The sequence below is a fragment of the Neomonachus schauinslandi genome, chromosome 5, assembly GCF_002201575.2.
Source record: "Neomonachus schauinslandi chromosome 5, ASM220157v2, whole genome shotgun sequence".
Classification (NCBI taxonomy): domain Eukaryota; kingdom Metazoa; phylum Chordata; class Mammalia; order Carnivora; family Phocidae; genus Neomonachus; species Neomonachus schauinslandi.
This window is the reverse complement of record NC_058407.1, coordinates 125,299,818-125,322,997: the sequence shown is the minus strand read 5'-3', so window position 1 is coordinate 125,322,997 and position 23,180 is coordinate 125,299,818. Positions and strand designations below refer to the sequence as shown.

At 43.7% G+C, this 23,180-nt stretch overlaps 1 protein-coding gene across 5 annotated transcripts in view; it reads right to left on the bottom strand.

Annotated features, from left to right (window-relative positions):
* Nucleotides 1–7,730: 7,730 nt before the first annotated feature.
* Nucleotides 7,731–23,180, bottom strand: part of SEPHS1 (selenophosphate synthetase 1) — a 31,044-nt gene continuing 15,594 nt past the window's right edge. For 3 of the 5 annotated variants that reach the window (XM_021696662.2, XM_021696663.2, XM_021696661.2), the window contains 5 exons: nt 22,719–22,809; nt 20,605–20,704; nt 11,621–11,833; nt 9,872–10,041; nt 7,731–8,499 (listed from right to left, as the gene is read on the bottom strand). In XM_021696662.2, coding sequence (XP_021552337.1) covers nt 8,446–8,499; nt 9,872–10,041; nt 11,621–11,833; nt 20,605–20,704; nt 22,719–22,809 — 628 coding nt within the window. In that variant the 3' untranslated portion in view covers nt 7,731–8,445. Of the gene's footprint in view, nt 10,042–11,620; nt 11,834–20,604; nt 20,705–22,718; nt 22,810–23,180 lie in introns of all 5 variants that reach the window. The other 2 variants (XM_021696665.2, XM_021696664.2) reach the window with 2 other exon arrangements.

Sequence of the window (23,180 nt, the reverse complement as noted above, 5' to 3'; positions counted from 1 at the left end):
TTCTTTCTTTCTTTCTTTCTTTCTTTCTTTCTTTCTTTCTTTCTTTCAACATTTCAGTTACTTCGGGGACAAGTATACAGGATTTGGCCACCATCGTCAAGGTCATAAACATCCATTACCTCTCAAACTTCCCTCCTACACTCTTTTCCTCATTATTTTGTGTGTATGTGGTAAGAACACAAGATCTACTGTCTTAGCAAATTTTAAGTAGATAATGCAGCATTGCTAGCTATAGACACCATGCTGTGTGTAGATCTCCAAACTATTTACCTAGTATAACTGACACTTTGTAGCCTTAAACCATCCCCTCTCCAGTTTCCCCTCCCTTAACCCCTGGGAACCCCCATTCTCTCTGCTTCCATGAGTTTGACTCTTAAATTCCTCCTGTAAGTGGTAGCAGGTAGTATTAGTCCTGTCACTGGCTTATTTCACTTAGCATAATGCCCTCAAGGTCCATCCATGTTGTCACAAATGGCAGGATCTCCTTCCTTATTAGGGTTGAATCATATTCCATTGTGTGTCTACCCTATCTTCTTTATCCTTTCACTTGGTGACAGACACTTGGGTTGTTGCCATATCTTGGCTCTTGTGAAAAGTGTTGCAGTGAACGAGGGAGTGCTGATATCTCTTTGAGATCTAATTTCAATTCCTTTGGATATATACCCAGAAGTGGGATTGCCAGATCATATGGTAGTTCTATTTTTAATTTTTTGAAGTCCTTCCATACTGTTTTCCATAATGGTTATAAGAATCAGAAATTCTTTCTGGATTATCTTTCCCATGCAGTCTCTGCAAATGATTGACCTGGCATCTCGCTGTTTCTTTTCTCTCCCTCATTTTTCTCATTGTTTGTCTTAAAGAGTTACTTCCAGAAAGTCTCACCTTATAAACATGTTATCATTTCTTTCTTTTTTTAAAAAAGATTTTATTTATTTATTTGAGAGAGAGAGCGGGGGGAGGGGCAGAGGGAGAAGGACAAGCAGACTCTGTGCTGAGTGCTGAGCCCAAGGAGGGGCTCCATCTCGAGACCCTGAGATCACGACCTGAGCTGAAATCAAGAGTCAGACGCTTCACCCACTGAGCCACCTGGGCACCCCTAAACATGTTATCATTTCTTAAGGGATGTCTTTATGTAATGTGGTGAAACTGCCATGCTCACGGAGAAAAGCAGTCCAGGACTCAGAATTCAGTTTATTAGCTGCTGCCTATTTCCTCTGAGGGAGGGTGGAGATTTGTCAGCATCCAGAGCAAGGCTTGCCCTTTGGCCTTCATCTTTGGGTTCTCTCTCCTTTTTCCATGATTCCTCCTTACCCAGACTCTCAGGTTTTTTTAGGTTGACAGAAATGTCCTGGGCCTTCCCTCATGAGCTCTTAACCTCATTGCCCACACATTGATCATCACATGGTTGCAACCTGATCCTGATCCCGTTGACTGGACTGCCAGGGGTTTTCAGGAGAGGCACTTATGTTTATCCTAGTTAAAAATGAAGCATCTGGCCTTTGGCAGGTACAGGAAAGAGAATCTGCATGTTTCTGCTTCTGAGAAAATCAGCTCCTGGACCGGGCTCGGGTGAATAGCTGAATCCTTACTGCCTTCTCCTGGTGGAAAGCGGGCACTGCTAGGAAGAGGCCAATGTAAATTAAGTTCAGGCCAACCCAGATGATTTAAAGACAAGACCTTTACCCACACAGGCCCTGAAAGTTATTGGCTTTCCTGACCAATGGGAAAGACAGTGAGATGAAACTCTGCACACCTGTAGGTTTAATGTTCCCCCTGAATACCTTGTTTTACAAGTGTGTGAAAATCCCTGCCCGCTCTGCCGTGAGCTGGTTTAAGTGGAGGGTTGTTGAAAGAGATGAAGGAAATCTTTGAATGTTTCCAGTTATTGTCTGCCTTTTTAAAATTAGAGGATACGGGACGCCTGGGTGGCTCAGTCGGTTAAGCGTCTGCCTTCGGCTCAGGTCATGATCCCAGGGTCCTGGGATCGAGTCCCGCATCGGGCTCCCTGCTCCACGGGGAGCCTGCTTCTCGCTCTGCCTCTGTCTCTCCCTCTGTCTCTCATGAATAAATAAATAAAATCTTTAAAAAAATAAAATAAAATAAAATTAGAGGATGCTGGGTTTAAAATGTCTCATTGAAGATCCCATGGGGAATTAATAATTTCTCCGTCGGTAATTTGATGAATGTCACTAGTTTTTAAAAACGGTGATTTGGATTATTTGGAAATTCCCCAAGTATGCATCTTTAATAACTGTGTTATTAAAATAAAAATATTTGAGAACGACTGAAATGGAACACTAAAGGAACATAACAATTATCACTAGAACGATCATTTCTTTCTCCTTCAGGATTTGGTATTTATTCATTTCTTATTAAAGTTGGAATTTTGGAAGATTATTTCATAATTATCTTTTCCCCTCCTTTTCAAGTAATGTGCTTGGTTTCCCCAAATATTGAAAGTAACCTTAAAGACAAATGTTGAAACATACCGATTTTCAAAACCATCTGAGGAATAGTTCTCCTCAAAACAGTATGACCGAACAAACTTGAACTAAATTGTTCAAGAGTTGTGCACACTTAAGACAATTTTTATAAGATTCTGTTTTTAAGTAATCTCTACAGCCAGCTCAGGGCTCGAACTCACAGCCCTGAGACCAAGTGTTGAATGCTCCACCAACTGAGCCAGCCAGGTGCCCCAAAACTATTTCATTATATGAAGGAGAAATTGCAATCAATCCCTGATTCACAAATGCCATTCCTCCCTGAGAAGAAGAGATGATCGTAGCCAGGTAATTTAGTAGCAAGTTTTATTATTTTTTCTTAATAGAGTTCTTTTTCTTTTTAAGATTATTTATTTATTTATTTGCCAGAGAGAGAAAGAGAGCGCACAAGCAGGGGCAGTGGGAGAGGGAGAGGGGGAAGCAGGCTTCCCACTGAGCAGGGACCCCAATGTGGGACTCGATCCCAGGACCCTGGGATCATGACCTGAGCCAAAAGCAGACGCTTAACCGACTGAGCCACCCAGGTGTCCCTAGTAGCAAGTTTTAAAGTTGGTCAGATTCATTCATGCACCAAACAGAAGCCAGCATGTTGGCCATCCACCTGCAGCTCTGCCCATCCTGGGCTTTCTCAGCTACTGTGGGGCACGTCCGTGCTCCCAGCAAAAGCCAGCCGTCCCCTTGTGCAGTAACCCCTATCTCCGGTCTTGACTATTCCAGAACCTCGTTCAAGCGAGTCTCCTCCTCTTCACCCTGTGGGATCTCCCCCGTCATCAGCATAGAAGCCTGCCGCCAGCGCCCCACTAGTGATAACCTCTTCCTCCAGCTCCCACTCACGCATTTCTCCGCTCCTTCTGCGGCAAACCTTGAAAACATTGTGTAAATTTCCTGTCTCCAGTTTTTCTCCAATTTTCTTTGGAAGCCGATCAACCTTTTACCCTCCCCATTCCACCAAAAGTGGTGGTCAAAGTTGACCAGCGATCACCATGTGGGGCGTCCAACGGTTGATTCTCATTTTGAAGCTTATTAGACCCCAAACATCACAGGACCGGGAAACGCGGACGCAACTTACGTCCCTGCTCCTTCTCCGTCTCCTTTGCTGGCGTCTCCCTCATCCCCCAGGCTCCTTTGACATCTCTTTTCTATACACACGGGTTTCCCCAGTAATCTCCGTCTCATGACTTTAAGTTCCTTCTGTAAACTGACGACCCCCAAATTTATATCTCTGGCCTCAACTCTCCAGCGAATTCCAGACTCTGTGTATCCAACTGCCTGCTTCCACATCATCACCAGGATTTGTAACAGACATCTCAAAACAGAATTCCTCCTCTTCTCCCCTCAAAAATCATGCCCCCCACCAAAAAAATGTATGTCTATGTCCTAACCCCCGGAAAGGGTGAAAGTGACCTTGTTTGGATAAAGGGTCTTTGCAGATATGATTAAGGATCTGAAGCTGAGTTCATCCTGGATTATTTGGGTGAGCCCTAAAACCGAAGGAAAAATCTCTCTGAGTGACTGACATCTCACTACCCCACTCCCATCCTGTTGAGCACCACTGATCTCTGGTATTTTGTGACGAAGGTGGGATAGGGAGGAAGGAAACAAAAAAATCACACACACACATATGTGTACACACACACACACACACACACACCTCACTCCACTCATTTCTATTCCTTTAGACCTGAATTACAATTTCAGAATCTGTCCCATAAAGATCATGGTCTTCTCACATGCAAATAATTTAAGGAAGACAGGATAAAGATATTTCTAAGAGCACAAATATAATTAAGCTATGTGTTGTATGCTTCTTTTTTTAAATGATTTTATTTATTTGACAGAGACAGCGAGAGCAGGAACACAAGCAGGGTGAGTGGGAGAGGGAGAAGCAGGCTCCCCGCCGAGCAGGGAACCCGATGTGGGGCTCGATCCCAGGACCCCGGGATCATGACCTGAGCCGAAGGCAGACGCTTAATGACTGAGCCACCCAGGCGCCCCTAGGTGCTGTATTCTAAGACAAGCTTTCTATAAATCATGTCCACACAATGAGATGCAAGCGTATTTTCTCCAAGCCTGTTTCTGATAGAAGCCATAATTATAACTAGTTTGAAGAACTGACACGGTGTGCGGTGCTGAGATTTGTAATCTTTCAGCACGAACTCGAAACTCAAAGATACAGATGTATAAATCCAGCAGAAGATGAAAGGATAAAATTATCACTTACGGAATTGTTTGGGTTGAGAAATGTCAAGAGGACTGGGGTAAATTATCTAGCATGAAATGTGGAAAAATCAACCAACAAACCTTTCCACACTTCTTGAGCACTTCACTTGTGCAGGGCTGTCTGCAAAGTAGGGAGGAAAACGGGGGACAGCAACCCTTCCTGTGAGCAAAGCGTTCACAACCTAGTTGGGGAGAAAGAGCAAGAACCTACCTAGCAAGGGCGGACAAGCTGCTGGAGGAATTTCTCCAGAGGAGAGGGAGAGAGGCTGGAACGAGACACTGCTGGGGGGGAAGCGGGGTTTTGGGCGTGCTGCCAAATTGCCCAAGAATGAAGAAAGGGACCTGTGAGTCCTGCTGGAACATTTCAGCCTTCCATGGCCCCTTTGTATAGTCTAGCTTGACATTTATCATTATAAATATATATATATACATATATATATATGTTTAAGGGCGCCTGGCTGGGTCAGTCGGTTAAGCATCTGCCTTTGGCTCAGGGTGTGATCCCAGGGTCCTGGATGGAGCCCCACGTCGTCGTCGTTGTCGTTGTCCTCGGGCTCCCTGCTCAGCGGGGAGTCTGCTTCTCCCTCTGCCCCTCCCACTGCTTGCTCTCTCTCTCAAATACATAAATAAAATCTTCAAGTATACATTATTATTAATGCAGTCACTATGTCTGTGACTATAATCCCCAGATTATATAGTCTATAATCCCCAGAACCTATTTATCTTCCAAATAGAGGTCGGTACCCTTTCACCAACATCTGCCCACTTCCTTTACTTTTAGCCCCTGGCAACCACCATTCTACTCTCTGGAGTCATTACAGATAATTTTTAAATTGTGTGTGTGGGTGGGTGTGTGTGTGTATGTTTCAAACATTTGGCAGTACTCGTGAGCATTGTTAAGAAAACTCTAGACTTTATCCATTTTAAAATCCCTGCCAACTATGGAAGTTAAAAAAGAACAATAATTTCATATTGTTGTCTTAATTTGGCTGCCTGAGGGGACTGACAAGGTTTTATAAATACATTGGTATGTGTAATTTTGTGAATCGCCTGTAGATTTCTGTATTGGGGTAGATGAAGCTCTACTGTAGTAACAAGTAAACCCCGAAATCTTAGCGGCGCAACAAAATCCCGTTTCCTTCTCGGTCATGTCACAGTTAATGGGAGTCAGCAACTGTCCTTAGTGCAGCAATTCAGGGGTCCCCACATCACTTTGTGATGCTGCCCCCTGAAACCTGTGCCCCTTGAGGACACCAGTGAGAGCCAAGCGACCGTCATGGTGGCCGCTGATAACTCTAGAGACTGGGGCAAGCTCCAACCTCTGAGAACCAGGAGTGCAGTGGAGGGTAAGACCGTGACTCTGGAAGCCGGTGGGCCAGAGAGAAATGCTATCAAGCCCGGGGAGGGAAAGACCCGAGAGGACGTGTCATGTCCAGAACTGCCCTGCTGTTTGACGATTCAAATATTTGGGGATTGGATGTTTCTCTGAACTCCTGGCCCCAAACTGCTAGCTTTGCCGGTACTACAGGAAAGCAAATTATGCCAGTCTGCCCGCAGGCCCGGGGGACGGGGCTTGGCAGCAGGGGCTTGTGAGATCTTCCTCCCTGCTGGCCCCTGCAGGGCCCCGGAAGCAATTCTTGTGAATAGGTTTATTTACAGCGTACACTGTTTGAGCCACCACTTGTTTCCTCGAACAGAAATGAACACTGGCAGAGGGCTCTGGAGGGCTGTGTAAATAGCTACTTTTATTTTCATTTAAGATTTTATTATTCATTTTCTCAAAGAGAGAGAGAGGGAGAGAGCGCCCACAAGCAGGGGGAGCAGCAGAGGCGGGAGAAGCAGACTCCCCGCTGAGCAGGGAGCCGGATGCATGCGGGACTCTCCCCCCAGCAGTGTCTCGTTCCAGCCTCTTTGGTGAGACCATGGTTCACTTGGGCTTTGGTTCCAGGGCTTTGGTGAGACCATGGTTCATCTGGTTGAGCCATGTTTAGGTTCAAGACACGGAGACTCAACCAGAGGCAAAATGCTATTCCCATGCTCTAAGAATTGGTTTTTGAATCTGTTGGTTTCCCTTGTGCACCCTGGCATGTTCAAAAACAGCACTGTTAATATGCAGACTTTTAATGAGAAAAAGTACAAATTGCTGTTGAAAGTAAATTATATTGTCTATGCCACCAATACCTCATCTAGAGAAAAAGGGTGCTCTGAGCATGGGAAGGTAGGTAGAGAGAAATCTAGATAGATCTCTTTGTACACACACACATGCACACACAAGACAGTTCAGTATCTGAGGCATCATTATCTAGGCTTGCTTTATTCCTTCTGAAAATAAAGTATAGTAACAGTAGTATAGTATAGCTATTCTGGTCTCTCTTTACACAGTAAGATTGTAAAACTTAGAATTCAGATTTAACTCTTTTAAAGGCAACGTTAAATTCAGACCGAAACTGCTGGCTCATACATCTAAAATCAGAACAACTTCAACACTTGCATTTATTCATCATAACGCATGCAGAACTTGGGAGACTACTACAGTGTACTAAGTTATTTAAAAAATATTTAGCCCAAAAGTACATATTGCTTATATCCTATTTGTTTCTTTTCCTGGACAGAGTTACAGTCAATGTTCCCACAGCCTGTGCAAATAAGCTAAGCTTGATGTTCCTTGGCAAGTCATTTGTGTGGCCCGAAGGATAATTGAGCTTACCAGGGCCCAGCCTTTTCAGGCTGTATGTAAAAATCCTGTGCATTTTAACAAGCTGTATTTTTGGATGCAACTACATCACAAGATTTCAAGAAAATAAATCACTATACCAGGAAGCCAAATAATGAACTACCCACCAAATGTTATGATACCCTAAACAGATCTTGCTAAGAAGTCAAACTCCACTGTCCTGTCCTTCGCCTCTCCTGGCCCTCTGCTCCGTCCTTACATCTGTGGTCCCAACTTCAGTGCACTTGGCCACGTGGGGTGCTCGTCAAAGACAGATTCCCTAGACCACCCGACCTTGGACTCCGTGGGTCTGTGGCGGGACCCGAGAATGTGCCTGTGACAAGCACCCCCCAGGTGATCCTACTGCAGGTGATCTGGAATGCTCTCTGGGAAACCATGCTTTAAAGACCCGTCCTTTCCCCTCGGGATCACATGAATTACCCAGACCTCTAGGTACCCACCATTTTATTAATACGAATCTTCCCGAAGATGGTTTCCTCGGGTGCATAATCTGCTTAGCTCGCTTCCTCTCAGCATGCCTGCCACCGAGGAAATCACCAGCATTCAAGGCATGATCAACATTAAAAAGAATTCGGAGTTAGTCATCACTAGTGAATCCCCTCCCCAAAAATAATAAGCCCAACAGTACGTTCACCTTACTCAGAGGTTTCCAACACATTTTATTTTGTAGACCACTGGTCTGTAGCTTTTGAGGACCAACATCTGTATAAATCCCTAGAAAACGTCCAACAAATGTCAGTTCCGAAGCAGCCTTTCAGGTCCCGCACACCGTACTTATGGCTTGAGTTCCAGCTACACTTGGGAAAAGGCTGCCCTCTGGCTTCTGGTGGAGGGCGGGCGCATCCAAAGGAAAGCCTCTTCGGGGCCGTCCTTTCCGGGGGGGGGGGGGGGGGGTGGGTGGCTTCCTTTGGTAAGAAGAGGATCTGTCGCCAGGGCTTTGGTACAGTGCCCTTAAGCATCAGAGACTTGCAGGGCCGGCTGCTTTCTCTCTCAGGTGGACACTCGAAGAGTCAGCGCGCTGGTGCTTAGTGACCGCGATCCGTCCTTATGGTTTAGTGGGTTAAAATAGAAGGAAGCCTCTGTTTTTAAGTAACACAGATAAACACCTTTTTAGATCGCCTATTTGTTCTAGCACTACAAAATTTAATTCAAGAAAATATAGGCCCCATGAAAGACTTAAAAGTTTATAAAACTAAAATCTAGTTTTCCCCAATAAATTGTACTTTTAGCCAAAACCCTCCCAATGCTTCTAAAATGATACTAAAGGGGGCATCTGATTATACAAGAGCAATAAAAAAAAATTAAATATTTATTTGAATAACAAGTTTCAGTTCGAGCTGCGACGTTGGCAATGCAGATTTTTTAACACAAATCACAAAAAGCGTGCACAAAAAAGTACTGGCGCCAAGGACAAAATAATGCTAAGATTTCGGCTAAAGAACTGCTGAGTTTAGGAAAACAAAAAGCCTGAAATCACTATACAAAATATAAAATGTAGTAACCACTACCATCCAGAGAACAGTCTTTATTATTGATTATATTTCAAAATTATTTGTGTAGTTAATTATAGATTGAGTTGTAAATGAGTATTATACATGAACGCCCTTCCGGAAGGCCAATTCCTTGTTGCACTAGAGAACATCTAATTACATTGCAAAAAGGATCCTTGCTTGCTGTCCGTAAAGAAAACAGTTAATGGTATTACTGTAAATATTAGGAAAGCTACAAAAAAAGTTAATTTCTTTTTTTGTCCCCAAAGTGCTTTCCATGCAGAGTTAAGCACTTGCCTTGTTGAACTGAATACACTACAGGGAAAATGTCCTGGGTCAAAAGAGACGCTCTTGAATGAGAACGCTGGGCTTTACAAAGCAAGGACTGGAAGGAACCATGCAACCCTCTCGCTCTTGGGATAGCACTGTGTCACTGACCAATTCCATCTTTCCAGAATACCATCCAAGACACTTACAAAAGACCAGACCGATAATGATAAATACGCACAAACTGAACAGACACCAAGTGCTATCTGACACCACGACGGGTATGTCTGTGCTACGGGAAAGCACCTTTAAAAAGAGCCTATGCGGCAAGAGATAAGTGTCTAAAGATTCAAAATGAATCAACAGTATTGGATAACAATATAATTCTCAACTCAGAAGCTGCCTCAAGATTAGGTGCATCTTCAGTTAATGTAACAGGAAAAAAAGGCAATGGATTTTATTTTATTAATTGCATCCACTCACAAATCGACCTAAGGTCACCAGATGTGTAGACACAATGAGATTTTTGTGGTCGTTTATAGTCTTTAATTGAAATGATGAAAAAGGAAATAGATCTATTTAAAAACAAAACCAAAGAGCTACTTGGGTCGAGATTAAGAGGTGGCCCCCGGGGTGGGGTTCACGTTCTGAGTGGCCACCTGTGGTGCGACTTCGATGATCCGGGGCTTGTCTATGATTCTGGCTGTGCGATTGCCCTTCTCCACGATCCCAATAATCCATGCTTGGTGGCCTTCCCCGTATTTGGGAGACTTGATCTCTGCACAGAACCGGGCGGCTTGCTCTCGCGGTAAACAGATTAGGAGGCCTCCTGGCAAAGAGAAAAAGAGAAAGGATCATCGTCCGTTGGGATGCCGGGCCGGCAATTTCTCGGCCCCGGGCTTCCCAGGGTACATTCACCCAGACGGCCCTCTGGCCACCAACCCGTTTCTAAGTGAGCTGCCCTTTCCAGTCAACTGACTTCCCGCAGAGGACACGCTACAGCAATGTGCGGCTTCTTGGTGAACCACTATATTAAAGGGACACATACAGTGAAGCTTCAACTGTGAAAATGACCTCATGTGAATCATTGCAGGAGGGAGGTTTTGAGGGAGCAGGAACATACGTCGTAGCTACTTTCTTCTTCCCACACTGAGAGAAGTATTTCAAACCAAAAGAGAACTTTTCTTTTTTTGACTTGATTTCTACGTGGATTCCTCCTTTTGTAAAAAAGACTTCCTGTATTTTTTTTTTTTTTTAACTTAAAAGTTAAGATCATGAAGAGGTGTATGCCTCAAAGTACTGTGGTCCTGTCACTGGCTCTGTCATCTTCAAAAAAGAGAAAGCATAAAGTATGTTACGAGAGCCTCCCTCACGATGTCGGTAGCTAGGACAGAAAATTTTATGTATTCTTAAGTGGAAATAACACAGTCAAGAAAAAAATATGTATCTATACTTTTAACAAAAAGTAAAAACTTCTCATTTTTGAGTAAAGGAAACAGAATTTAACAGTAATCTCTGCTGACTCCAGGCCCACCAGGCGGTGGGCGCCATTCCAGCCCGATGAAGGACCAACAGTTCCCGTGCCTGCTTGGAACTTTCTTACTAGAAACTGGATTGTGGTTTGTTGTTGTTGTTTTAAGGACAGGAAATTGAAGGGTCCTGTACAGAGGCCACGGGAGGCCTACCGGACAACCGCAGGCCCTCCCAGAGCGCTGGCGGGTGGGCAGGGCTCTGTGGCCCTCGCCTCTGGCTGTACCCCCAGAAGCCCACTGAGGCACTGCTGGCATTCCTGCGGGCCAGGCCCACCCCAGACCGCCGCAGTCAGGCTTCCTGGGGGTCAGGTCTAGGCACTGGTATTTTTACATCCCCAGATGATTTCACTCTTTTGTCAGGGTAGGGAAACTACAAAGTTAGAAAGAAAAGAGAAATATGAAAAACTGAAAAGAGCAGGAGGATATCCAGGGTGAAACATAAGAGTCCAGGTAAGGGGCACTCTGGAGATATCATATACTATCTCATTCTTAAAATAGCAATTTTGCACATTTTCTTCGAGGAAAACATACAGCACGTTCAATGTAACAGAGAGGGAGCACAGTTCATTCAAATGCTAAGTTTCCCATGAAAGCCGAGGAAGGACCCATTTTCCCATATTCTCCCTCCCTCCAGTCCTGCCACCAAACAAAACTGAATTTCACGCTGCTGGATCACACACAGATGGGCAGGAGTCAGGTGACCTGCAGCACCTGGGGGAGCTGACAACATTCGTGCTAAGAAGGCCAAGGTTATCTACCAGCACTGACCTCACACACAGTGGGGTCGTGCTCACGTACTTGGCTTCTTCCTTGTCAGAGGACTTTCCATTAGCCTCGCTAGTTTAATCCTCAGATCTGGGCCCAGGATCCTTGTACCTGATGTCTCCGGGCAGGTCCCGTGCATGAGGCCAAACATGTTTCCACAGGCCTTGCTCACGGCAGCCATCTTGGCCAGGACAGGAAGGTTGTGAATCACGAAGGACACCTCGTTCCTCTGCTGCTTGGCCAGGTTCTGCGCGTGACCCAAAATTCCAAAGCCCGTGATGTCAGTGGCGGCGTGGGCATTGAACGTGTGCATGAGCCCCGCAGCTAAGGGAACACAGAGGAGCCGTTTATTATCTGGTGACATAAGTGAAGATGGAGAAGAAAGCCACCCTTCCTCAACTCAAAAATTTAAACACACTTTGATGTCAAAATTCCATTTGTCAGGGAGGTGGCACATTGGAATGAAAATGTAATTTCTAAAAAAAAAACCAACCAAACAAAACAACAAAAACCAGAGTGAATTTCTGAAAGCTGATTTCTTTTTTTTTTAAGGTTTTTATTTGAGATAGAGCGAGAGTGAAGAGAGATTGAGAGGGAGGGCACGAGCATGGGGAGAGGGAGAAGCAGGCCCTCCAATGAGCAGGCAGCCTGAAGCGGGGCTCGATCCCAGAACCCTGAGATCATGACCTGAGCTGAAGGCAGACACTTAACCATCTGAGCCACCCAGGCGCTCCTGAAAGCTTATTTCTTATTCTACAAGAACCATTTAGAACTATCAGCAGCTTCAATCAACAGTAATTTTCCAGTAAACTAAAAAAAAAACTGTCCAGAAAAATCAGATCTAAGCCATCCTAAAATCAAAGAACAAGACTTTTTAAGATGGACCTAAATTCAAAGCACTCTTACTACAAGTGAATTGCCTAAAAGGTTAATTTTCTAATAAAAAAATAGTTCTCGAAGTAGCTTTAGGTTTAAAGAAAATTGAGCAGGAAGTACAGGAGGTTCCCGTATAGTCCCCGCCCTCTTCTCGCATTATTAACATCTAGCATTAGTGAACTACATTTGTTAAAAGTGATAAGCCATTACTGATGCATTATTAGTAAATGAAGTTCATAGTTTACATAGGCGCTCACTCTTGATGTTGTACAGTCTCTGGGCGTTGACGAATGTGTGACACGTATCCATCATTAGAGCATCATACAGACTATTTTCACTACTCTAAAAATCTTGTGCTCTGCCTATTCATTCCACCCCTCCCCCCACTCCTGGTAACCACTGATCTTTTGACTGTCTCCATAGTAGTGCCTTTTCCAGAACATCAGAATTGGAATCGTAGTGCGTTTGCTCTTTTCAGATTGGCTTCTTTCACTCAGAAATATGCTTTTAAGTTTCCTCCATGTCTTTTATGGCTTGATGGCTCATTTCTTAGAACTGAGTAATATTCCACTGTCTGGATGGACCAGTTTACTTATCCATTCACCTACTGAAGGACTTCTTGGTTGCTTCCAAGTCTTGGCAAATATGAATAAAGCTGCGACAAACATCCGTGTGCAGGTTTTTGGGTGGACAGAAGTTTCAATTCAGTTTGGTAAATACCAAGGAGCACAACTGTTGGATCATATGTTTATTGTATTACTATGCGTGTTATAAGGACTTTCTCCCAGTCTGTGGCTGGTGTCTTCATTCTTAGTTTCTTTCATGGAGCAGAAGTTTTTAATAAGTCCAATTTGTCAATTTTTTCTTTAATGGACTGTGCTTTCGGTACTGTATCTTAATAGTCATTACCAAACCTAAGGTCACCTACATCTTCTCTTAGGTTATCTTCTAGGAATTTAACATTTAGGTCTATGATCCATTTTGAGTTAATTTTTATGAGAAGTGTAAGGTCTGTGTCTAGAGTTGAATTTCTGCCTGTGAATGTCCAGTTGTTCCTGAGCCCTTTGTGGAAAGGATGATCCTTTCTCCATCGAACTGTCTTTCCTCCTTTGTCAAAGATCAAACTCTATTTATGTGAGCCCATTTCTGGACTGTGTATTCTGTTCCACTGACAAATCTATTATTCTTTGACCAGTATCACACTGTGGCGATGACTGTAGCTTACACCGTCTTCAAACTGGGGTGGTGTCCATCCCCCAACTGCTCTTCTTCAACACTGTGTTGGCTGTTCTGGGTCTTTCCCCTCCGTATATAAACTCAGAACCAGTTTGTCAATATTCACAAAATAACTAGCTAGGATTCTGAATGGGATTGCACTGAATCCATACATCAAGTTGGGAAGAACGGACATCTTGATGATATTGAGTCTTTCTATCCCTGTACCTGGAATACTTCTCCATTTATTTACATCCCTTTGACTTCTGTCACCAGTTTTACAGTTTTCCTCATATGGAGCATACACATACTTTTTTTAGATTCATACTGAAATATTTCATTTTGGAGGGAGTAACTGAAAGTCTAATTTTTTTTTTTAAAGATTTATTTATTCACTTGAGAGAGCGAGAATGAGAGAGAGAGAGAGAGAGTACATGAGAGGGGGAGGGTCAGAGGGAGAAGCAGGCTCCCCGCTGAGCAGGGAGCCCGACGCGGGACTCGATCCGGGACTCCAGGATCATGACCTGAGCCGAAGGCAGACGCCCAACCGACTGAGCCACCCAGGCGCCCTGAAAGTCTAATTTTTAAAAAATTAAATACCTCTTTCTCATGAAATGAAATACACCCTATGTTTACAGGAGTACCCTGGTTTTTTTGGCACATTTTCTCTTTTTAGACCAACATGTCTTACTTAAGTGCATTCTCAGCAACAGAGGTGGAGAGAAGAATCGACATCTGGTCCATCACGGTGGTCGAGCAACCAGCCATCCCATTCTATTAACGCAGCCAGGGCAGGAGGGCAGCTGATGACATTTAATAGAAGCCAAGACGTGCACTTCAGAAGCTCTTCCCAGTGCCATCTTGGGTGAGCTTAGAGGACCAGAGGATACAAGAGGACACGCCAAATCCTAGTCAGTAATAGGTATCGATCACCACCTCCTCCCCGCATAGGGATTACTGTTGCTAATTTTTCCTACAGGAATTTTAATGAAACACAGAAGCAGAGAAGGGTAATACACTACGTCAAACTCCTGTGTGCCCAACGAAACCCAGCTCCAACCACTACCACCTTTCTGAAAGGGTCTTGTCTTTTCCGGCCTACTTGTTGGGGGGTGGGGTGGGGTGGATCACGTTAAGGCAAACCCTAGTCCTACTACTTCACCTGTAAATATTCTGATACGTAACTCTTAAAGATAAAAATAACTTGTTAACCACAATACCACTGTCATTCCAATGCAATTAATATTGTATGTAACAGATCTCTCTTAAACCTCTGAATTTTTAACAGTTTCCCCTTTTTCTCCCCCATGCCCTCTGTTTGTTGTGCAAATGGAGTCACCTGTTCTGTAGAGGCTCCTGCATTCTGGATTTGGCTGTCTTCCCTGATGGTGACGTGTTCTACTACCTTACATAAAGCCCATCCTGGCAGACAGGTCCAAGGCTCGATGAGATAGATTCAAGTTCATTTTTTCTGGCAAGAGTACTTCATTGGTGGGGGTCAGGGGCACTTACCACCTTCACCTGAACCTTTCACCTAACAGTTTTAGCAGCTGCTGATGCTTGTTGTTGAGGTTCCTTAAATCAAGGGGGCAGCAAAAGTGGCAAGTGTATGATTCAATCATTCTTCCTGCATTTATGAGAAGTGACTATTCTAAAGAATTTGGATTTCCCAAAGTACAGTCCGCACAAGAAAGGTGAAATGTGTGATTGATTCATTTATTTTCAGAATGTGTTGGTGCTCTAGCAACTTCCAAAGGTGGCCCAAAATGTTAATTATCGTTATGGTCTCACCGGTGTTTAGATAGTCGCTATGCTTCAGCTGGCTTCAGTCACTCTTCTTCTTGATGTTCACATTACTCCTCTCCCTGTTTGACTGGTGGGAGCCTCCTCAAGATGTGGTGTGGTGGCACGACCCCCTTGGTTGATACGTCCATTACTTTCAGGCACAGGAGGTCCCAGGCTTATCTTCTGTACTTCCTTTCCCAGAGTTGGAATCAGCCGTTTCCCCAAGGAGTCCTGGCACTTTTTCATGGGAAATGTTAACTTTCAGATCAGAATCTGGGCACTAGGGAGTTCATTACTACTAGGTTATCGCTGCTTCTAGGCCTTCTCGATAGACTTGGAAATAAACATTTTTAGGGGAAAAAAAAATCCTGAGTTCATACTGATAATTCCAAAGTAAAGATTACAGTTATTAACTTAGCTTCTTCAGTCTTACTTCTTTTTATTCTTGAAATCTTTGTTCCAAACTGTATTAATTTATGTTTTATCATACTATCCCAATATTCTCACAAACAGAAGCCCACTGAACAATGATATATCTTTGTGGGGTTTTGTCCCGAGGATACATATTGAAAATACCAGGCTCAAAGGGATTTGAAATAATTCTTCCCCATGTGGTTTTGCCACTAACTTGATATATGTTAGGCAGCTTTTTAAAAAATTTGGTTTAGGGCGCCTGGGTGGCTCAGTTGGTTAAGCTACTGCCTTCGGCTCAGGTCATGATCCTGGAGTCCCTGGATCGAGTCCCACATCGGGCTCTCTGCTCGGCAGGGAGTCTGCTTCTCCCTCTGACCCTCCCCCCTCTTGTGCTCACCCTCTTTCGCTCTCATTCTCTCTCTCTCAAATAAATAAAATCTTTTTAAATAAATAAATTAATTAAAAATTTGGTTTAGCACTGTAGGCAATGCTATTTTTTATATAATTTTTTAACCATAGAAAACATTCATTTCGAAGGCAAACTTCGTCTACTTCCTCCCTATTCCCTCTTAGATCGAATTATTTTTATTAGTGATTTATTTTCCCCTTGTTCTTTTTTGAAAGTATAAAATACACATTATTCACATATGAACACACAAAATGTAGCATACCATATACGTCCTTCTGTCCCTTTCTCATTTGATTGTTCTCTTAGAGCATCCAGGAATAAAGATCTTGCATTCCTTTCAATGGCTATATAGTATTCCACTGTATGCACGTAGACTAGACAACTCTGTAACCTACTGTGGACATGTGGGTTGTTTCCCTCTTTTGCAATTATAATCAGTGCTTCAATGCACAGTCTTACAGACACGCCCTTTCATATTTTGGCCACTGCAGCTTTGAGGCAGAGTCACAGAAGTGGGACTGCTAGGTCAAAATACATGTCCACATAACTTGGGAGATATGATCACATACTCCCCCATCAGCTTCTGCCACATTGTCGCTACCAGCAGTGTACAAAAAATAAGGATGTGGAATCTCAAATGCTCAAATACGAGGAACTGAAAATTCATACAAATAAAAATTAATCCATTACAAATCCCTTTCTTACTGTTAAACGACTTAATTTGAAGAACCAGAAAAGGGAAAAAGACTCCTTGTACATTGTAAGTGGCACAGGAATAGAGAGGAAAAGCCTTGGTGGTAACTGATGAGAGCATCTCCTCAAATGAATTAAATTATTACAATTAAGAATTAAATAACTGAAATAAGAATACAAATACGAATTAAATAATTACAATTTCACTTTGGAATACAGCCAAAGAAATATTCCTGGAATGCAGAAAACAAACTATGAAAAAATCTGATCCCCCAAAAAACTATTCAGGAGTCAGCAAAAGGTAAATTAATTATGGTGTATCTCTGGTGGATCATCCAGGCATTAAAAATTATGTATTCTAGGGTTATATAACGTGAAAAAAAAAGAATTCAGTAATATTAAGTGAATAAAAGCAGATTCCACATACAAATAAAATGTATGATAACCACTAGTTGAAAACATGAACAATAGAACAATAAAACAATAAAACAGTAAGCCACCAACCAACCACAGGAAAAAATCCTGGAAGAAAACATAAATATACAGTAACAGAAGCTGTTCTGGGTTATGAGACTATGGATAAAGTTTCTTCTCTCCTTTTTTCATTTTCTAAGAACTTCTATAATCTAAATCTATTGAGATTCTCCCAAAATCTAAATATTTTTACAGTAAAAAATATATATATATAAAAATAAATGGGAAAAGAAAACACATTACAGAAATTTTTTGAATGTAGTAGATCATTGTACGTCATGGCATGAAGGCCCCCTGGGAAATAGTAAGCACCATCCAGAAAAGCCACAGCAGCACTGACCTCTTACACGTTGTAACCAGAAGCCCGGGCCTAGAAAGTTCTCAGCAGGAACAGTAGACCAGACAAGTCAGTCATGGCGTGGAAAAGTACACAGTGGTGAAAATGAATTAATACAAGTACATACACCAGGAATAACGCTCAGGAACATTAAGTGTGAACAAAACAGCAGGAAAAACACACAGGTAGGATTCAAATAAGCAAAAATAAAAAAAAACTAATTGCTTAAAGATACAAGTCTCTGTGATAAAAAGACTTTACAGTGATGACAATGAACGTGAGCTTCAGAGCCGTAGCTGCTCCTACAGAGGAATCCGGGGGTGGACTGTGGAAGGGGCACCTCTGGGCTTCCAAGGCCAGGCTCTGTTTCTCATACCAGATGGTGTTGCACTGCTGATCCTTAAGCCCTGCACAGATTTTATAAAATTCTTTTGTATCAACTTGGGATCTCATAAAAAAAAAAATCTGTTTTCACATTTTTAAGTAATTTTAAAATCACAGTGTCAGGCAAGATCTTTTAAGATCCTCTGGTTAACCCTAATATTTCTTCTTTTAAATAACTGAAGTGTTACATATATTTGGTTCAAAGTCATCTGGAGAAAGGTGAAGAATAGAGGGGATAAGACAAAGAAAATGCATTCAAATCCATTTCTTTTTTTTAGAGAAAGAGAGGGAGAATCTCAAGCAGGCTCCACCCAGCATGGAGCCCAACTCGGGGATCGATCCATAGCCCTGCGATCATGATCTGAGCCAAAATCAAGAGTCAGACGCTTAACCAAGTCAGTCACCCAAGCGCGCCCCACATTCAAATCCATTTCTGATTGTCGGCTCAGGGAATCCTGAAAAACTAAATGAGTGATTTTTTTTTTTTTTTTTTTTAAGTAGGCTCCATGCCCAGCGTGGAGCTCAGTGCAGGGCTCGAACTCACAACCCTGAGATCAAGACCTGAGCGGAGATTGAGAGTCAGACACTCAACCAAGTGAGCCATCCAGGCACCCCAAAGAGTGACTTTTTTTAAGGAAAAGATTTTTGAACTTCATCTTCCAAGTTACAAAATAGAATGCCACACAACCCACGTCCTTAAGTATAACATGCCATTAATGATGAGAAAGAAAACTGGTATTTCCAGGAAAAAATCGTAAGAATTTCCATCACTAAGCTTATCAACGTTGATGAAATGTGTGGTACTGGAGAAAGAGCAGTTTTTATAGTCAAACAGTTTTGGGTCTGAGAACAGGATCTGCCTGTATTAATGCATTTCCTCTCGGCCAGAGGGGAGAAACAGGGTCCAATTCACACGATTATGGAAAAAAAAAAAAAAAAGTCTGTGAAGTACCAAAAAGAAAGCTAGCATGTTGTATGCAAAGTCAACTCACCCGGTCCATATTTAACGAGGACCTACAGTGAGAAGGAGTCCCTCCTTCTGAGTGCTGGGGTGACCGCAGTGAACCAAACCAACGGAAATCCCCGCCCTCTGGGAGCTGACATTCTACACGCTGGTTCGCTTCCAAATCATCTGTACAGATGCTTTTCTAGAAACAGTTCCTCTGGCACGTCAGAGGTCAGGACTTCAAAGACCCAGGAGAAGAGCTTCCTTCTTAATTACACAATATGCCTGGTATTTTCTACATCCATATGAAAGCCAAAAAAAGGGGGGGAGGAAGTATAAGATACTTGAACTATATCAAGTAATTCCCTTGGCAAGCCTTGCTGCTTTCTAGAAGATGAATTGTGGTTCTTGAACTTTCCTGGTCATTTTAATCTGCTTTTGAAACTTAGTGGAGTACCGAAGTATTTGCTCAATTACTCGGCATAAAGACTGTGGAATAGCTTCAATCTCTTACTTAGCTGTTCAGAAGGAATAGATGGTAATACTTAAAAGCAGTATAAGCAGTAGTTTCAAATCCCGGGTCCCCACTGGCGCGCCGTGGGACCTTGAGCGAGTTACTTCTCTGTAAACAGAGGACACCAGCAGCTACCTAATAAGGCTGTCCTAAGAATTAAGTAGGAAACTAGGTCAAGTTCCTGAGACTGATTACCAGATAATTGGTAGCCACTATTTATTATTATTATTACTTTCTACCCGTATTAAGAACCTAGACAAGAAACAAAATGTAAAGAAAAAAATGATGACACGAATGTCATTACTTGTTTACACACACAGACGTGGGAATTCAAAGTAACAACGTGAACACCTCGAGTTGATAAGTCAAATGCTTCTGAAAACATGCTACATAAGTTTCTTTTCCATTTTTATTGGGGCACAGAGGAATTCGATACTGCCCATCATCCCAGAAATTTAGGACTGGAAGGAACGGAGAGAAAACAGAACCTCAACTCTGTTTCGTCAATTTGGAAACTGAATTCACGAATCCATCCCTATTCTCTGCTTCTCCTCTACACTCGGCACCGTTGTCACTGCGAGGGCATCTACACCGGAGGGGTGTGGGAGGGGGGGGGACACACAGAGGTGCTGGCAGAGCCACAGCACCCTGGGACCCCAGGGATGCAGCTGAAAGTGTGCTGCAGGAGGAGCCGCCGTGACCCCACGACCCCGTCTAACGTAGTGTTTCCCCCCTAGTCCTCAGTCTTTCCTTGTCTCTCTTGCAAGTCAACATTTAAAATGCATTTCTGCCAGGAACACACAGGATCTGGACTCCCGCTGGTGATCTAGGACCCCAAACCAGGTACCAACAGAAGGGGGTCTGCAGTACCAGCCCGATCGGGCTCATGGCCTGTTCCTCCAGCCAAGAATGTGGTTTTTCACATGTTTAAGGAATTGGCACCAAGGGAGGAGGGGCAATGTAGCCGAGACTGGACGCGGCCCGCAAAGCCTAGAATGTTTCCCGGCTGGCCGACCCCTGCCAGAGACGAGCCCTCCCGCCCCGATACCTGTTCTGTTCAGCCTTGCCATGTTCATCATTGCCTCCTGGTACGCCAACTCAACGTCTTCTTGGGTGACCACTAGTTTGATCTTATTCCATTTTTCAGGCTAGTACCAGGAACAGAGGTTAGGAGGAAAAGGGGAAAAATGTGATTAATCTAACCACTCGAAGAAAAAGAGTGTATTTTGGGGGGTCACCTTCTGGGGGTTTCGTTTATCTAATTTTGTACACAAAGTAACATTTTCTAACTTTCGCTTCCTGTGGCTCGTGTTTTAGGCGCCCCATTAGATGCTGAATCATGCCATCTGTTCTGTCACTGACCACCCCCCTTCCGTGGTCCAGTTGTGCAGTTTCTTGGCCACGTAAGCCGGGCAGGACATAGGGCCGCAGTGAGGCTGCCCCCCACGGCCAGGCACGGCTCACACCGGGAATGGCTGCCGACGTACTCTGCTGTTCCTCCCCATCTCCTCTAACAAGCTGAAGGCTTGCATTGTCATACAATCACACTTTTACCGACTTGACCTAAATTCTGCCTTGAGCCATCTCCATGGACACACGAGGGTGAAAACAGCTTTGCACGCACCCTGAGGACAGCCTGGGGTGACCACACAGGCGGTCACAAAGGTCAGGAGAAAAGAAGCTTCCCTTTTTCCTCAGTCTGATTTTCAAAGACTCTAGCATCACAATACTATCATCCTGCTCCATGAGTGGCCACCATCCAAGCATTCTTTTTTTTTTTCTTTTTTAATAATACCCAATAATCTACCACCCAGTGCAGTAACTGAACTCCATCCATGTGCTCTTCCCTTAACCCACAGCTCCCCGTATCTCCCCCAGAGCCAGTAACTATTCTGAAGTTTATACTCATCCTTCTCCTGCTGTACAAAATAGATATTCTCGTACATACAGATGCCAAAACAATTTACTCTCTTTGGTTGCTTCTGACCTTTATGAAAGGGTATTATGCAGTTATATAATCTTTGGATCTTGCTTTTCTCAATTCGGAGCATTAAAAAAAAAAAAAATTAAAGGTGGTGTCAGGTTGGGGGTAGGGAGAAGGATCCCAAACCCCTCATCTTTGAGGGCCCTCTGCCTCACCTGCTTCCCGCAACCTTGCTAAGTTACTCAGACCTGGCCCTTCGCATAGAGAGTCACTGTGGATTCCTGGCCAGTCATGGCCTTCCAATCTGACTTACAGGTCATCATACCTGATAGGAGGTCTCCCCTCGTCACTGGATGGAAGGGAAAAGTAACTCAAGGATGTGGCTTAGAGATTTTCTCTACTCTGCTGTATCAAGGAAGATATATCTGGTTGATCAATAACATGAAATTTTTATTCTTTTTCAACTGTTTCTCAGGAATGATAGTTCAGATGATAGTGGCAGAAATTAAAAGCACCAAGATACGTGAGAATATGCCACAACTGTATTAATTTTTGGATTGTTATGGCAAGAAGAACCCTAAATGAAGTGTGATCATAGCTCAGTGGAAAAGTGACTCAGGATAAATATCTTCATATTCTAGAGGCTTTCTCCACAAGGTAATTACTTCTCAAAACGTTGGAGTTACTAATTAGTTTAAAAAGACAACACAACCAAACAAAACAACCAAAAACCTCGTGAATAAAACAAGTTAAATTGTCAACAATCCTGCCTGTATTTATACCCCCAAACACTACACTTTCCATACATTCTCCTATGATTTCTCTTAGTAATGCTTAAGATATGAAAGATAAAGCACTCGATACGTGGTACTGATTTAATAAAAAAAGACAGTCCCTAGAATTTGTGAAGGACATGGCTGATACTCCACTCCGGGGTAGTGGAACTGAAGGAGCTCATTTCTGGAAGACAGAGTGAAGCCACGGGGACGACCCAAATCTGAAACGTGCAAACAAGTCTGAGGGGCAGGGCTCGCTTACGGACGAGGAGCGGCACTCACTCCAGAGCAAGACACGTCTTCTCGAGAAAGCGTACTCCGCAACGAGCACACCAAGGAGACACTCACCGGACCCCGTGTGCAGAGTGAACGCCCTGATCTCCACACCTGCCAACAAAAACGACCCCAGTCCCGCCAACGTGCTGTCCTCCCCGCCCCCACAGCAGGCGACGCTCCACTCACAATGTCCAGCCACTGGTGCACGGCCACGGCCACCTGTGTCCCCAGGGGCTTCGTCAGCACAAGCACGTCCCCCGGCACCGCGTTATCCGGCCTGAAGAAAAGAACAAGGCAGTTCAGTGTAATCAAAGAGGTAAACTCACTGTCAATAGAACAGGAGAAAGAAAAGGCTGGTCCAAGTGCACGTGTGTTTGCAAAACACTTCAATTTAAGCCAACCACCACCAGGGCAGTAGAACCTTCCTTGCAATTGCTACTGAGGCCACTTCGGGAGCAGAAACACTGAAAGAAGTGAAGGGTCTGCCAGTTACCTACAGGATCGCCCACACCCCCAAGGAGTGGACAAAGAAGCAGACCAAGCCTTCAAAGGCAAGGGCCTCATCGGGCCATGCTCATGTGTAATTCTCAGTACAGACCCACCATGGTTCGGGGGCAACAAGACTTCTGACCCCAAGACCGTTTCTCA